Genomic DNA, 15,102 nt, shown 5'->3' on the forward strand with positions numbered 1-15,102 from the left:
GGAAAGCAAGCTTTCCATGAGTGCATGCTTTGAACATCCACAGAAATACATCTGGAATTCTGACACTTGGCAAAGCAAGGAGAAGCTGTTAGCAGGCAGAGATATTCAGGATTTATTTACTGCTACCTAACGGCACCAGAACAAAACCAACACTAAAGTCAATATAAAAAGCTCACTCAGAAGAATAAACCAGGGTATTTTTAAAGTTCTCTAAAGATGAGTAGCATACAATTTTATACTAAAAACATCCTCAGCCAGGAGGAGCAGAATGTTCATGTGCAGCACTGGCATCTGTGCAATGACAGTAAGCTGCAGGATTATAAAACTTCATAAATGTTAATTCCTTCCATGCATTTCTTCTCAAATGCAAATGATACTTGGTTTATCATCCCACACAGTTAAATGAATCTAACACACTATTACCATCTAAATAATATGCAAAGGCATTTTGACAGGGATCTATTAGTTTAACATTAAGCATTTCAGAGAGAGTTGGTGCTTCTGAAATGAAGCACATCCCATCACCCTGTACCCCTCATTTTAACAGTCCTGCAGCACACGGCTGCCACAGCCTCATTTGATTCATTACTAGGACAAGCTGTAGAGCAGCCTTTTGTACAGATCTGGGTGCAACAAACTGAGAAGAAATTCTTATGCAGAGTACAACAGAGCACAACTCTTAACAAAACTTGTTAATAAAGCATTTCCTGTGTTTAGGTGAGACAGCAAATTTATTTACTGGAAGAGAATTTAACAAAAGAACCACACAGATTTAATGCCCTGGCCAGCAACAACTTATGGGATACCTATAAACAAGAGAATAAGCACTGGAAATTTGAACATATGAACAGTTTTACACACACAACCCTACAAACTCCTTCCCAGCCGTGCTGTGTGGGGGTGGGATAGCCAACAAGGAAGACACCAACTCAGGCTCTGGATGAAGGGCTCAGCTCTCTGGTTTCTGATTGCCAACAAGAGATAACCAGCACTGAGAGCCTGCTTCTCACAGTTCTACTACAGCTTTGTACTTAACCTCATCTACTCCAGCCTATTCCTGGGCTTAAATCTGAATTAAATTTTTTTAATGTACAAACTTCAACTGGATTAATAAAACACCAACCACAGATAAGTGATCCTGCTTGTCTTATAATGATAAGCAGCTTTAGGCAGCACGTATCATGTATTTTTCACCTCAATTCAAGTTACAACAAAGAAAGTAACATTAGATTAACATAATAGACTTTAACATGCCTTTTACCAAATTGTGACTGCACCTGTTCCTTCCTACAGCTCCCATTTCTGTACTTGTAATTATCCTTGTTCTCACTAACAGGCTTCACCATTTATTATGAAGAAATTCTTCTTTCACTCCATGAAGGCCCAACTATTAAAGGCTACTTAACAATTTGATCCCATCTACCATTTCCCATCCAGATCTGTTCTCATAAGACAATCTGATCAAAGACAAATATACATCAAATAGACATCTGACAAAGGCAGGCAAGGAGCAATCACACCCAATGCAAAAAAAGGGCCATTTAAAAATTGCTCTCAGCTGGTTAAGTGCCTCATGATGTACTAAATCCAGCAATCCCCCCACAAAAACACCCAAAAGCCTCACTTGAGCAATAAATATTACTTGTGCAGTTAAACATTTATGGGCTATTAAGGTGGTAAGATCAAATTAATGCATTTTGGGGATCACTGGCACTTTTTGCAGACCCTTTCCAGCTTGTAATTATCTATAGTATAGTCAGTTTAAGGTGGTTTTATCCTTCATCTCTCCCAGCTAAATCCCATACAAATCACATCTTGGTTCTCAAAAAAGAAAAAAAAAACTTTTGAAATGCACAATTCTCCATATCCAATTCTACATGCATTAAGCTGTTACATTTTGCATATCAGGGTTTTGCTTCACTATGCCTTTCACAGCAGCAATTTATTATTTCCTACCAAAGCAGTCACTGTTTGGAAAACACAGACTGAAGGAAAGAAATCACTGTTAAACTGGAAGCAGCACCACATTGAATCCCCCTGGAACTCTCACCTGCTACAGTTATTAATTTATACTTTGTGTGACCTGTTATGACCTTGCTTTCCTTTGTCTCATTGTTTCCAAAGTCATTAACCTAATTACTAATGCCTGTAGCTTCTGACTTGCTAAAAAACTGACTTTAAAACACTTTACTCAAGTTCTTACTTGAACATATGTATGTAAACTACACCGACCACAACTCACATACTTTCAAATCTTTTTTTATATACCCTTTTAGTCTTGTCTATCTGCTCATCCCCTTTATTTTTATTAGTCTTTTCTCATTTTGTGATATGTTGCCTCAACCAGGATATTTCTACTAATGTTTCTACAGATAAAAATCTGAAGTCCTTAAAAAAATAAATTTAAAAAATCCCTAATTCAAACAAAACCAGAGTTTTAAAAAATCTGAATAAATAAAGGAGCTCTACAGAAATACTAAATAAGCAGGCTATTCATCAAATATCATAGATCCCTCAAAAATCCTTGTAAACTTATTCATTGTTGTATAAAATCTTATCTGCCTCCTCCAAATGCTCTAATTTCACATCTCTATAAGTTAGCACCCATTTTTTATTAGAAATAAGATTAAAAAATTGAGACTTCACTGCTGCAACAACCTTTTATCCCAATTTTGTGTCAAACTGTACAGGATCTTTTCACAAGGGTAATTAGTAGAGATGAGCATATCATTGGCACATGTATGTCTGAAACTTTATCCATTATATAAATACAAATAAAACAAGTTTTCAGGTTTTTGCTAAAAAGCTGAAGGACTTTGGCTTGTTTGAACTGAACCCATCTCCAGTACAACAGGAATGAGTAAACAAAATATTTCATTACAAGGATGCTCTTTGGTCTTCTTAAAATTTGCGATACTCAGACAAACAATAACCTTGTTAATTGCAAGGTCACATCTCAGAAAATGCCCACAGTGAGCAAACAGAAACAAAAACAATACCACAAACATTTTCAAGTAACTTAAACTTTACCACAAATGAGTCACAGCTGAAGAATGCAACTGGACACAGAAAAACACTGAGGAATAAAATCACCTCACAACCAGAGTTGGTGAATCCCAAAAACATTAGCAAAATTGCTGAAAACCACAGTGAGATTCCTGATCAAGTTTAAACTACTCCAAACCTATTTCTCTGGAGCAGAGTTAAATGCACTTTTCCTACTTCTACATCTCTATGGGTTTCATCATCCTTTTCTTACATTAAAGCATCTTAACAACCTTGATGGAACAGAAAACTTACAACAGAGATGTTCTGTGAGTGAACTGAATTTCTTGTTCCTGCTGCAGAGAAGGGACAGTTCAAACCTCAAGCTAGAACACAATACTTACTCTAACACTTCATAGTTGGACTTCTTTTCTAATGCATTGCCTCTCATCTCTCCGTAGGATCTCCTGAAGTCAGGAAAAATATTTGAAAGCAACAATTATTGGATAATTCAGCCTAAAACTACAACATCAACATCATCAAAACTTCCACTCGGCATCAGAAAACATTGGCAGAATGAATTCAAAGGTAAGTATGAAGTACATTATTACTCCACCTCAACAGATCAGATTTTTATTTTACAAATTAACTGCATTTTCAGATCCACTTTAAACCACTGCTGCTACCAAAAGTGACCTGGCCTTTAGCAGCTCCTTTCCACCTCACATTGCACTTCCTCCTCAGAGCCCTCTATGCATGAACAGGGAGAAGCAGGGGAAGCAGGGAATGATGAAAACTGCTTCAATCCAGCCATGCTCACATTAACAAGTAAATGAATAAATAGGAAAGCTCTGTTAGGAGAGGGCTGAGATTATCGTTGTCACAGAAAAAAAATGGACCAGAAATGTTCATTCTAAGAGTTTCAGAAGTTCATCTACAAGAAATATCTCATCAAAATGCTCAGAAGAGCCAAAGCTTGAGAAGCAGGGAAGGCAGGACCTGGCTGACAACATAATCACAGATTATTGCATTCATCACATGTTTTGAAATAAGGCACAATGATTTTGTAAGTGCATAAGGAGTTTGCAGTTACACAAAGAATTTTTGTTTTCTCTGGGGCTACCAGCAAAACTTACAACAAAGGCATCAGGCTCTCCTGTGATACCTGGGAAATGTCATAAACCTAAATTTTGTTTTAATTTGGAAAGTACTGTTCAAAGGACACTCTTATTCTCTCCTAACAAGTTTACATTTGTCATTAATTTCTTATCAATTTTACTTTCCTAATCTCCCTGTGTGAGACATCAGCATAACTAAAGCAAATGTTTCAGGCTGGAAATTCTCCATAAATTAGCAAAACCCAACGCATGCATTTCAAAGCTGGAACTCTCTCAAGGATCTCTTAATCTGATATATTTATCTTTATTTTCCAGCTGTCTATACAGTTGACAAGAACACCAAAAACACCCAAAAGGATCCTTAAGATTTAATAATTTCAAAACAGCACATGAAAAACTGAGTAAATACAGAGAGGAAAGGTAGCAGCATTTATCTATAATTACATTCTTTAGCTGCAGGATTTATATATGCAGAATCATAAGACTATTTACTAAATAACACCACAGATGCTTTTTTTTTTAAACATACTTCAATGCACTCTACAGGCCTTTGAATTATTCAGAAGAAGAATTCACCCAAAAGGCAGTATCAAGATGTAATTAATTAAAATTTTAAAATAATGTTAATTTAAAAATCACTAGAAATTAGTTACAATACAGTGTATTCAGTTTTTCTTCAAACTGCTTTGTAGCAAATAAAAGGTCTTATGATGTTTTATTCAACTCTACTGGTCAGAAATTGATGAACTTTAAGCAGTTTCAAAATTAATGTATATATCCTGTCAGAAAGATGTTGAATAATAAATTAAATTATCAGCTTACCGGATTTCAAGGCAACCTAGTTTCAAAGCAATTTCCTGGTCCACTTGATCTGCTATTTCTAACATATAGTCATTTTTCACCTACAGCAAAAGAAGCAGGTAGGCATCACAGAAAGATCAGTTCAGTGCCAACACAGACTAAAATACTCCCCAACAACTTTCAAATGAATATATCTTAATTTTCTGGAATGACAATTCACAATCCAGGAAGAGAAAAAGGAATTTGTGTTCATATTCTCCACAAATGAGCTGCACTTGGGTAAGAAACACATTTTGACCACAATGAACTTGATTGAAAAATTTCTTGTGTATGTCAATATTGCCTATGTTTTATTAAATTTAATCAAAATTCAGAGGGACTGAGCAGAGGGCTACGCCTGCATTCCAGCTGGGAGAAGGCAGGTTGTGTTCTTGAACCATCCTGGTCAACAAGATTTAATTGTCTAGGCAGATCTAATCATGCAAGTGAAACTGATAAATGCCTAGGAATTACAGTGAAAATAAAAACAGAAGTAAAGAGAGAAGAATGTACAAACTGTACTGCACATTGGCATAAAATAATGCTGAACTAGCAAGAAGAACCAAGAGTGAAACTGGGTGGTGACCGTCTACAGTAGGAAACACTTCAAATGTTCATCTTGTTCTATTTACCAGCATGGATGTAGGCAGAATCCTATTTTTTAGGTAATACTTTCACCACATTGGAGTAAGAAATTTATACAGTAACTGACAACAAAAAAAATAATTCAGGCAGAAAGAGAGAACAGAACCAGCTCCCAAGAACTTCACTCTGCAAATCTCGCACCAGTAACAAATCTCAACAGCTTTTACTTAACAGCTCCTGTCTTCCTCTTATGAAAACATCAAGTTGCTACTGAGATCCTGAAGTTGCAGCAAGTCCTGAAATCCTACAGAAATCCACATGACTGACTTGTGGATCAAAGAGGAGATGATGCACTATGAAAGCAACACGCTTCACCAAGTGGGTTTGGGGAGTGGTGACAAGTTGTAAGAACAACTAGTTCAAACTACTACTGCTATGAAATGCATGAATTGGGAGGTAAGGAAGTACAGCAGTGGATCCAACAGCTGGAGGTGTTCTCCACTCTGCATTCTCCTTGGAACACGTGAGCATCCACCTCAGCATTCCCTCAGCACCACTGTGGCAGCTGCTCCAGCTCCAAACTACAGACAAATCCCTAAAAACATCCTGGACCTGAATTGCACAAAAAGTTTTAATTTGTTATTGAAAGACGTGAAAGAAGAAATATGATAAACTGTGCAAGTGAGAAAATTATTACAATAGCTGAAACATGAGAAAAAAGCTTCTTACATTTGAATTCATACAGACACTCAATATGACAAAATAATGAGCTTTTAACTCTTCTCAATTCAATTCCTACAAATACTAATGAGACATAATAGAGAATAATTGCCCTTCAGCATCATGTAGTGTGCTATTTGTACACACATATGGAAATAATAATTCTGTATTCCCATAGTAATAGTATACACAATATGAATTAATAACACTCCTCTTCATTATGCTCACAACTTTCAATAATTGGATTTAGATTGGATATTAGGATGATTTCTCCACTGAAAGGGTGGTCAGGGATTGGAAACAGACTGTGCAGGAAAGTGGTGGAATGACCATCTCTGGAGCCATTCAAAGTGTGGCTGCAGCCCTTGGGGACGTGGTTCAGCTGTGGATGTGGCAGTGCTGGGCTAGTGGTTAATATTCCAAGTCTTTTACAACCTAAATGGTTCTGTGATCCTATAAACAGCAAAATGCAATAAATTACACCAGGATCTCTACTGATGAGAAAGGACTTTGAACTGCTCCTGCACTAAAACTGTCAGACAAGAGCTCCGCGCAGGTGAATCAGGAATGGACCAAAATGACCTCTGCAAACACACGTGGGTGGTGACCAAAAGCACAGCCCTCCTCACCCTCAGGTCTACCTGGGGATACCTCAAAATGAAAAAAAAGTGTTGAACATGGGGTCAGATTGTATATGGATACCCAAATTCCAGAAATTCCCGTGTCCTTTTCTGAGAATTTACCTTCATGTACAGCCTAAACTACTTCACCTACCAAGTGAACCTGTTCACAAAATCCTTTGGCTGACCTGCCCTACATCCACCCAAATCAAATACTCATTGACTGATCACTTCTATTTCATTAAACTTTTGGTTTTTCCCCCCTGAAACTACAGATTCAATTTTTTGAACCACTTCAACAATTTTGCATCACCAGGAAATTTCAAAGCCGTTATCCTCTTGTTACTTAAAGGTATTCAGACACCAAGAAGAACTGGCTGTAGCAAAGTGGTTTTTCAGTCCTGACACACAAAACCTCCACTCACAGGACAATGCTAATTTAAGGCCCAGTGTATTATGATCAAATGTGGATCCCATTTATCTTCACAGCTCTTTGCTTTGTGGATCCCAGGGCTTGATTTGTTAAACTAAACAGCTTAAGAGCATCTTCAGTTTCATGCAAGCATGATTTTAAAATGCTGCTAGCCTCCTATTCCATAAATAAATAAGCAACATTATCCAAATATTTAAAATTTGGGGTTTATCTCCTCTTGCCCTGCAGCTTTTGAGCTTTCACAAATTCCAGTCACGTTCCCAGTTTGACTCTGTAACTACAGACATCAGATTTTAACTAAGGAAATGTAAAAGACCATCCCCCATTCCAACAAAATGGAAGGGGAAAAAGAAGTATTTTACATTATGTACACCTACTTATTTTAGTGTTTAAATGTTGTGAGTTATAAAAATATTATACCCTTCAGAAAACCTGTGGTGAGAATCCAGTGGTCTGCATTTAACAGTGTCCTGCTATGGACAGCCAAAGGCACTTGTTTTTTTCCCTTTTTCCATAAACCTGCCTGCACACATTCTTCTTTCAATTTCAGCAAGGAAAAAAAAAGCAGATTCAATTTCTACTCCCAGAATACCAATGAGAATTTCTCTTATCACCTTTAATTTTGCTTGACTATTCTCTTTGAGATGGCATCAGATCAATGCATGAACTAATGCCTGTGCAGAGATTAGATAAGAATTTCACAGGAGGTTCAGCACAACCTCCTAAGGAAAAAGTCTGAGCAAATATTAAGTGGAAGAGACATAAGAGATAATTTAATGGTAATTAAATGCACTGTCACAAGGCAATTGAATAGTTTTCCAAGAAGCCTTTTGTGTTTGCTCAATTATAACTTTTATTATTATTATTATTGTTAATATAATTAAACGAGAGAAATGAGAATATTTTCTGGGTTAGACAAACAAAGGCTCCATCTTCAAGAGCACAAAGCCTATATACATACAAAGGCACAAAAACTGAACTCTTAAAAATCTAACAAAACCTACCAGGTTTTTTCTGCTGACTACAAATTCAGAAGTATGTTAAGAGAGAGGATGAAGCCTTCCCTGTGGGGTTTGGGAATCCTGTTATCTGTGAGCTTGTCACACTCCCTGGCAGTGTGTGCAGACCTTTGGCTGCACCTCCTATGGCTTGGAAATTTAAGTAACTGTGCAATACCTGGAGAAGCTGAAGAATACATCTGTCTATATATACACAGATATATAAACACACATCCTTTTCAAGCAGATCAAGCATCACTGACATAATCTCCTCTGCAATTTAATTGTTCAGAATGGGATCTCTCCAAAGGCCAAACCAGTAAAAAACTCTGTAGGATGCTATTTAATACACCTTAATTTTACCTAGTTTGTAAGACAAAACTGATTAATATAAACTTGTCACACAAATCTGGTTTCAAAAAAGCCACCCCAAAAACTCAAGTGGTCAAACAAGAAATCAGAGCAGCAACCCTTGATCTCTTTCTCAAGCTCAACAAAGCCTTTAAGGTGCTCCTGCTCAACACCTGTGTGCACTACATCATTTACACCCCATACCGCAGACCAGATGCTCTGGCAATGATATAATTTCATGAAGTCTGTATTTATCTCCAATAATTCATGGTCACAATGTTACAGCAATAAAAATGCAAAAAGATCAACAAGGCAAACACTTGGACTGACACCAGGATTAAGAATTCAAGTGTCAACACTGCTAAAATCCTATATACTTTTTATTTGGTAACAATCCAAACCCAAAATATGATACCTGACGTGAGTCACTTTGGTGTATGTTGCTTGTAACATATTTGCTTCCCCTGACTTACTCATTTTGTATTCCCACATAATGTGCTTATCTCAACTCCCTGAGAAAAATATATTGGAGAACAGTTTAAAGGAGGATAAGAGACAAAAGTAATTTATTGCTGCAAACTGCTGTGCTGATTTCAACAATCTTTTCCCTTGGATTTTTTTAGTATGTTCTAACAAGTTTAAGTCAGATTTACAGCCAAGCAGGTGCATGCTTTGGGGGGAAAGGATTAGTCTACTTAAGTTCCATTAAACATGGAATAATGGAAATAAAAAGTGCTTCAGGCTTCCAGGCAAGTACAACTGTCAGAGGAAGTAACTCTACTGAAATTTGCGCATTCACAGGGTGGCAAATCAGAATTAAAGTGTGACCTAAACTTCACATTTGGAGTTGACTTCTTGGCCACAATAGCTACAAACAGTCTGATACAAAAAAGGGCTGCAGTGGGGAAAATAGGAATGCTAAGCATAAAGGCACCTGCCAGAGGTAGGAAAAAGAAGTCTTTCACATGTTCTGATACAATTAAAGATGAAACAAAATTGTCATTGCCCTCATATACAGAATACACATCACCCAGCACCAGTGAATAAATGCTTAGAAAGGGCAGTAATATCCAAAGAAAAAAGGATTTTGAAATCCAACACAATCCTACACCATATTTCCCGATTTACTACTGCCCTGATATTCAGCAACAATTGACTTTATTTTAAATATTTTTCATTCTTAACAATATTGTAATTTTTTAATCACTCTTCCTTTTTTAGCCACAACAAAAATCTCTCTTCTGTCTCCAGTATTTTGGGCATTAAAAGTTCAAAGATACTCCTAAATCACAACAAAAGAAAGGAGGTGAACACAGTGTGAACTAAAATACTTTTCCCGGAAAGACGGGCACATAAACACAAGCCCAGTTTTATTTATGATGTCAAGACTTATAAAATATTTGTTCTTCTACTTGAATGGGGAAATTATTGATGGTGTCACTTCTAACTTCTCAAAATTTACTAGAAAACAATGGGCAGTTTCCCAGCTACAGAAATGGACAACCAATTCCAGATGGAACAATTTAAAATAAAAATTGAAAACAGAGGAAAGCCCATGTTTGTGAAGATGGAGAAATTAGAGAACAGCCCTATGCTATGATTTAAGGAGAAATCTATCACTGGCCTTGTATTTTCTATACCAGCTGCTACTTTCAAAAGCCATCTGCTTCATTTTCCTGCACACGAGTTTTTTATGCAGCTGCAGTATTTCAGAAGAAGGTTCACCCAGGCTGACAAGCAGTTCATAAAAACACCATGCTGGATTTAGATTTCTTTATTAAGAACAACAGTAAAATAATTCTGAACTTGGCAAATGCTTTCCAGTTTAGAGATTTTTTTTTAAAAAGCTATTAGATACTGTGTCTTAAAAAGATATTTTAGGTTTAAACTTGTTTATGGCCTTATAAATTATTGCATAAAATTATCAAACTTGACATTGAATTTTCAAGCATAAATATTGTGGAAATTCTTTAGCAACAGTACTATCAAATGGTGTCTCATAAAGGGCAAATACCAGTAATTAGCCACTACTGGCTTTCCCAGCTTAATGTTACCAAGAAATTTCCCACAGGATAAACTCCAATTTTTTAGGAGGACAGTTTAAAAATAAGCAATCTATTTCTCTTGCTTTTCTTTCAATCTCTATGACCTACTTACACAACTTAGTCCTTTTTTATTTCTATTTTTTTTCCAAATTTGCACTGCTTTGAACACTGCATTTAAACAACCCTTCAGTGACTAAATTTCCACTGAAGAGTTAAGGCCATACCCAAAAAGAATCATCCCAACATATGAGATATTTAGATAAGCAACCAAACAAAGAAAATGTCCTCTGTGCTCCATTCAGTACATAGAACACAATCAGTAATTACAATCATTTAATGAAGCATGAAAATAAAGATTTATATTACATAATTTTTCCCTTATCCATTTGTTCTATGCATTTATTTTTAGCTGGTGCTTTTATACATTGGGAAATTATGTACTTCCATTTAATTAGTGAAATTTATATTAAAAAAACACAACCTGTCTCTTAATTGTCCTGTATATGCAATAATTTATTTCTTCTCAGTAATTTATTTGGATTTATTTTTAACAGCTCAGGTGTGTTCTAGCACCTGCTTTTAAACATTCAAGTTTCTAACTCTGGAAGGTAATTTGGTGTTAGGTTTTATATGTTATAGTTGAACCTCAGCCACCACAGAATTCAACCAGGATCTACCTTTATTTTACAACAACACAGAACACTTCTGGTGATACCCATCCCACCAAAATCCACAGAAATTATTCCTGCAATTTACCAGTTCCAGCTTCTGTAATAAAAGACCAGAATATCTCAATATATCCATGGGAAAAGCTGATCTTCAGCAACCACTTTTGCGACCAAGACAAAAATCCAAGCATACAGCTCATTTGTTTTCCCCACAATTTCCCATTCAAAATGAAGAACACTGCTCTGCTCTGCACCTGCAGCAGGTACAACACACAATTCCACCCCAATCCATGACACAACTCTTCTGTGCATCCCTCCAAAAAGAATTATCTCAGATATTCTCTGTTTTCAGCTGTACTGCTGCTTGTAGTGTTAAACACACCAAGGCATCACTGTAGGACAGACACATGATTGGGTTAATGGGGAACAGACACTCAGTGTAAATTCTGATATCTGTAAGAACCAAACTGCTCCTCCATCCTTGTTTCCAGGTTTATGTAGGACACCAAATTTTCATCACTAAAAAAATCAGCTTGGAAGAACAGGGTCCCAACCCTCACTACTACAGCCTCAGAAATCTGATGCGGCATTAACCCTGGAAGATTTGTGGCTCATCTGCTCTGAATGAAGCCCCATATGCACAAAAGCCCAATGACTGCTTTTAATGTCATCAGTATTTTTAGGAGCCACCTTAATGATCATAATGGTAGTTTTTAAAATACACACAGGAGGGAAACACATATGTGTTCCCACCCCTATTTACCCATCTGATAGTATTAAATTTGCTATAGGAGATAAGTCAATATTAGAGAAAATTAGGGCTTTGGCCTCATCTAGGGGAGTTAAAAGCCCAGATCCAGTATCAGAATAACATTCATCTGCCATCTGCCCTCAGCTGCTCCTCCTCTTCGTGTCCCAAGGTCACAGTCTCTATATTATCTAGGGGTGATCTTTGACATCTCTAACTAATTTTGGAAGCTCCTCTGTTAATAATAAGGGCATTAGAGATGGGCTGGAGGGAAACCAACTTCTGACAAGGCATTGTTAGGGGCAGAGCAGCTAAAAATGACGCCGTCTGTCCGAGCGGGCTGAGCTCCAGATGTCACTGCAAGAGATGCTGCTGCCTCGCAGCCCTTCCACAAAGTAGGACTGGACTCTTGGGAGCCATACAGAACTCAGCCTACTGAACAAGCCTTGCTCCCAGCTCATTTTATACCTCTCCTTTCCAACACACAATTTTGAGTTTCCAGATCAAGAGAGTCCTAGCATCAAAGTAAATCAACTTTACCATGGGTTTCTTTTTGTTGTTATACAGAGCTTAATCTGCTAATTACAGTAACATTTTGTTCCAGACTACTAAAGAGACATTTCCACGCATCAGTCCATGGAAACCTGGCTCTAGCATTTGAAATTTATCAGGCTGAATTATGAGCTATTTGAGAAAAGCCCACAGGGAAGATTCTCACTGCTCTGGCTGACAGGTGGAAATTTTAAATCAAAGCAACGCTTTCCCTTTGGCCTGAGCCTGGCTGACCACTTAGGAGGTGTTAAGGAATAAGAGGAAGTTTCACATTCCCAAAGCACCCTGCTTTACACTCCCAATTAAGCACTAAGGGAAAGCAGACACTGGGCACACCACATTTGTAGCCAAAGTAGCTCCACAACTATACAAACAGCAGAGCCTGAAACAAGAATGCCAGCATAGTTTGGAGGGTGTAAATCAACTTCTACAGGAGAAAATAAGCACTTCATGGGATATTGTGAATTTCAGCAACTTCAGAAACCTAACCCTGTCAAGGAAATCTCAATTTTAGTTGTCTTTTCAAGCTGTAAAGAGCAGACAGGAGAGGTTCAGATTCATTTACAGTTTTATCAAAAAATGTATTTTTAGCATCTTTTTAATCAGCTGCAATTCTTATATTGCCACCTCTCCACAGGGCACAGTTTATGTCTCAGCCTGTAACTCTTCATGAAAGATCTGTTGGGTTTTGGGTGGGTTGTTTTTGTTTTGTTGAGGGTTTTTTTGTTTTAAATAGGCTGCCAACATCAGGAACAACGCCAGCTTTTCTCCCAATGTCCTTCATTTCCTTCAAAGCTTTTCCTGTCAAAGTCATTTGCTTTAGGTCTCCTATTTTTATTAGGGTGTAAGAGATGTTGTTATTTAATTAGGTTAAAGAGTCTAATTCCCAGCCTGCATTTCAAATTACATCTCATGCACCTAAGCCTTATAAAACTTTAATCATTAAGTTATTACAATAATTGCCTGGACTTAAAATTTCCTACATGTCAGCGACAGTTATAAAAATAATTTAATTTGCATGATGTATTTATCTGCCACAATATAAAGAGATATTTCATGTAATGAAATACCTTTTAAGTGTGAACATAATCTTTACAGACACTACAGAGACAGAGAAAAGAAGTGCCAGTTGTCCACAAAAAAACTTTTTCTCCACTTTTTCAGAGGCTGTTTTTGCCCTTTTTTTAATAAGAAAAAGTTTGGGTTTTTTTCCTTTTAAAAAGAGTACTCTTATGAAAATGAACCTGCAGTGTACTTGGCTGGTGAGGGACAGAGCCCTCATGGCACAGAATTCAGCTCAGTTTTTCCAGGGCATCACTGACCTGCCCTAACTTCAACATCATCCCCTGCTTGCAATTTCTTCTTATACAAACTTTGGTTAATTATAAAAAACAAACTTAAAAAATAGATAATTTATTATATATTTTACATATATTAACATTTCCTTTGTTATATATATTAACATTTCCAGGCTAGCTCCACACTGCAGGCTAAACAAGGCAGCAGAGAAAAATGCAACACTGATAAAATCAACCTTTTATTTTTCACTGGGATCTAAAAAAAAAACCAAAACCAAAAAGTTTAGAAGTCTTCTGTTTGAAGCACTAGGACAGCAACAATGGAACAGCTGATGCCCAAGAGCTGCCCCCACCCCCCATACAGATGCTTACTCCCTTTTCATCAAGGGATAAACCATCTCCAATTACTGCAGGCTAACATGTTATTCAAGGATAAATGTGTGCAGGCTCTTGTCCCACAATAAAAGGAAGGCAATTCAAGTCGCTTACGTCTGATTCTCATTACATGGATGTTTTTAAAAGCTGTATTCTATCTTGATTTGAGATATGGCTTTCGTTGCTCACTAGGCTACTAAGGCAAAATAGAGGAGCCTGTCCCCTCTATTTCTACTTCCCAACAGCCAAGTCACTGGAACACAGGGGAAGGAAGGCACTCACTAAGAATTTCACCAACACTTATTTAAAACAACTGAAAGTACTCCCAAAAAGGACAGGAAAATGGTGAAATCTTATTTCACTACTCAAACCCTGTGATTTTTAATTCTCCTTTTGTACCTTTATGTTTGTTTTCTCTGAAAAATGTTAAAAAATCATACAAAAACGTAGATATCTTCATTAGAGATTTACAAAACAGTCAACAGAACACACACACAGGATGTCACTTCTTGATATCTTGATAAATCTTAACTTACAATATTTTTATGCACTGTACTACACTTTCAAGGTTTTGTGGGTGGGATTAGAGCTCACTTTGGTTCAGATGTGGGTATTCAATACCACAGGACACAACTGAAGGCTGGCACACAAAACCTGTGCAGTGAGCATCTGCCAACTGTGGAGACAACCATAAATCTGGCTTTTCCTGATTTTTGAATACTTCAGCCTCACAATTCCAACAGCACTGGGTGGGATCCAATTTGCC

General features: G+C 37.1%; 1 protein-coding gene across 9 annotated transcripts in view; it reads right to left on the minus strand.

The window, feature by feature from the left end:
• Positions 1-15,102, minus strand: part of PTK2 (protein tyrosine kinase 2) — a 187,765-nt gene that overhangs the window by 68,199 nt on the left and 104,464 nt on the right. For all 9 annotated transcript variants that reach the window (XM_041479493.1, XM_041479495.1, XM_041479492.1 and 6 more), the window contains 2 exons: positions 4,926-5,005; positions 3,390-3,452 (listed from right to left, as the gene is read on the minus strand). In XM_041479493.1, the coding sequence (XP_041335427.1) occupies positions 3,390-3,452; positions 4,926-5,005 (143 nt within the window). The remainder of the gene's footprint in view (positions 1-3,389; positions 3,453-4,925; positions 5,006-15,102) is intronic.

Source organism: Pyrgilauda ruficollis, unplaced genomic scaffold (genome assembly GCF_017590135.1).
Source record: "Pyrgilauda ruficollis isolate IOZ18807 unplaced genomic scaffold, ASM1759013v1 scaffold48, whole genome shotgun sequence".
NCBI classification, from domain to species: domain Eukaryota; kingdom Metazoa; phylum Chordata; class Aves; order Passeriformes; family Passeridae; genus Pyrgilauda; species Pyrgilauda ruficollis.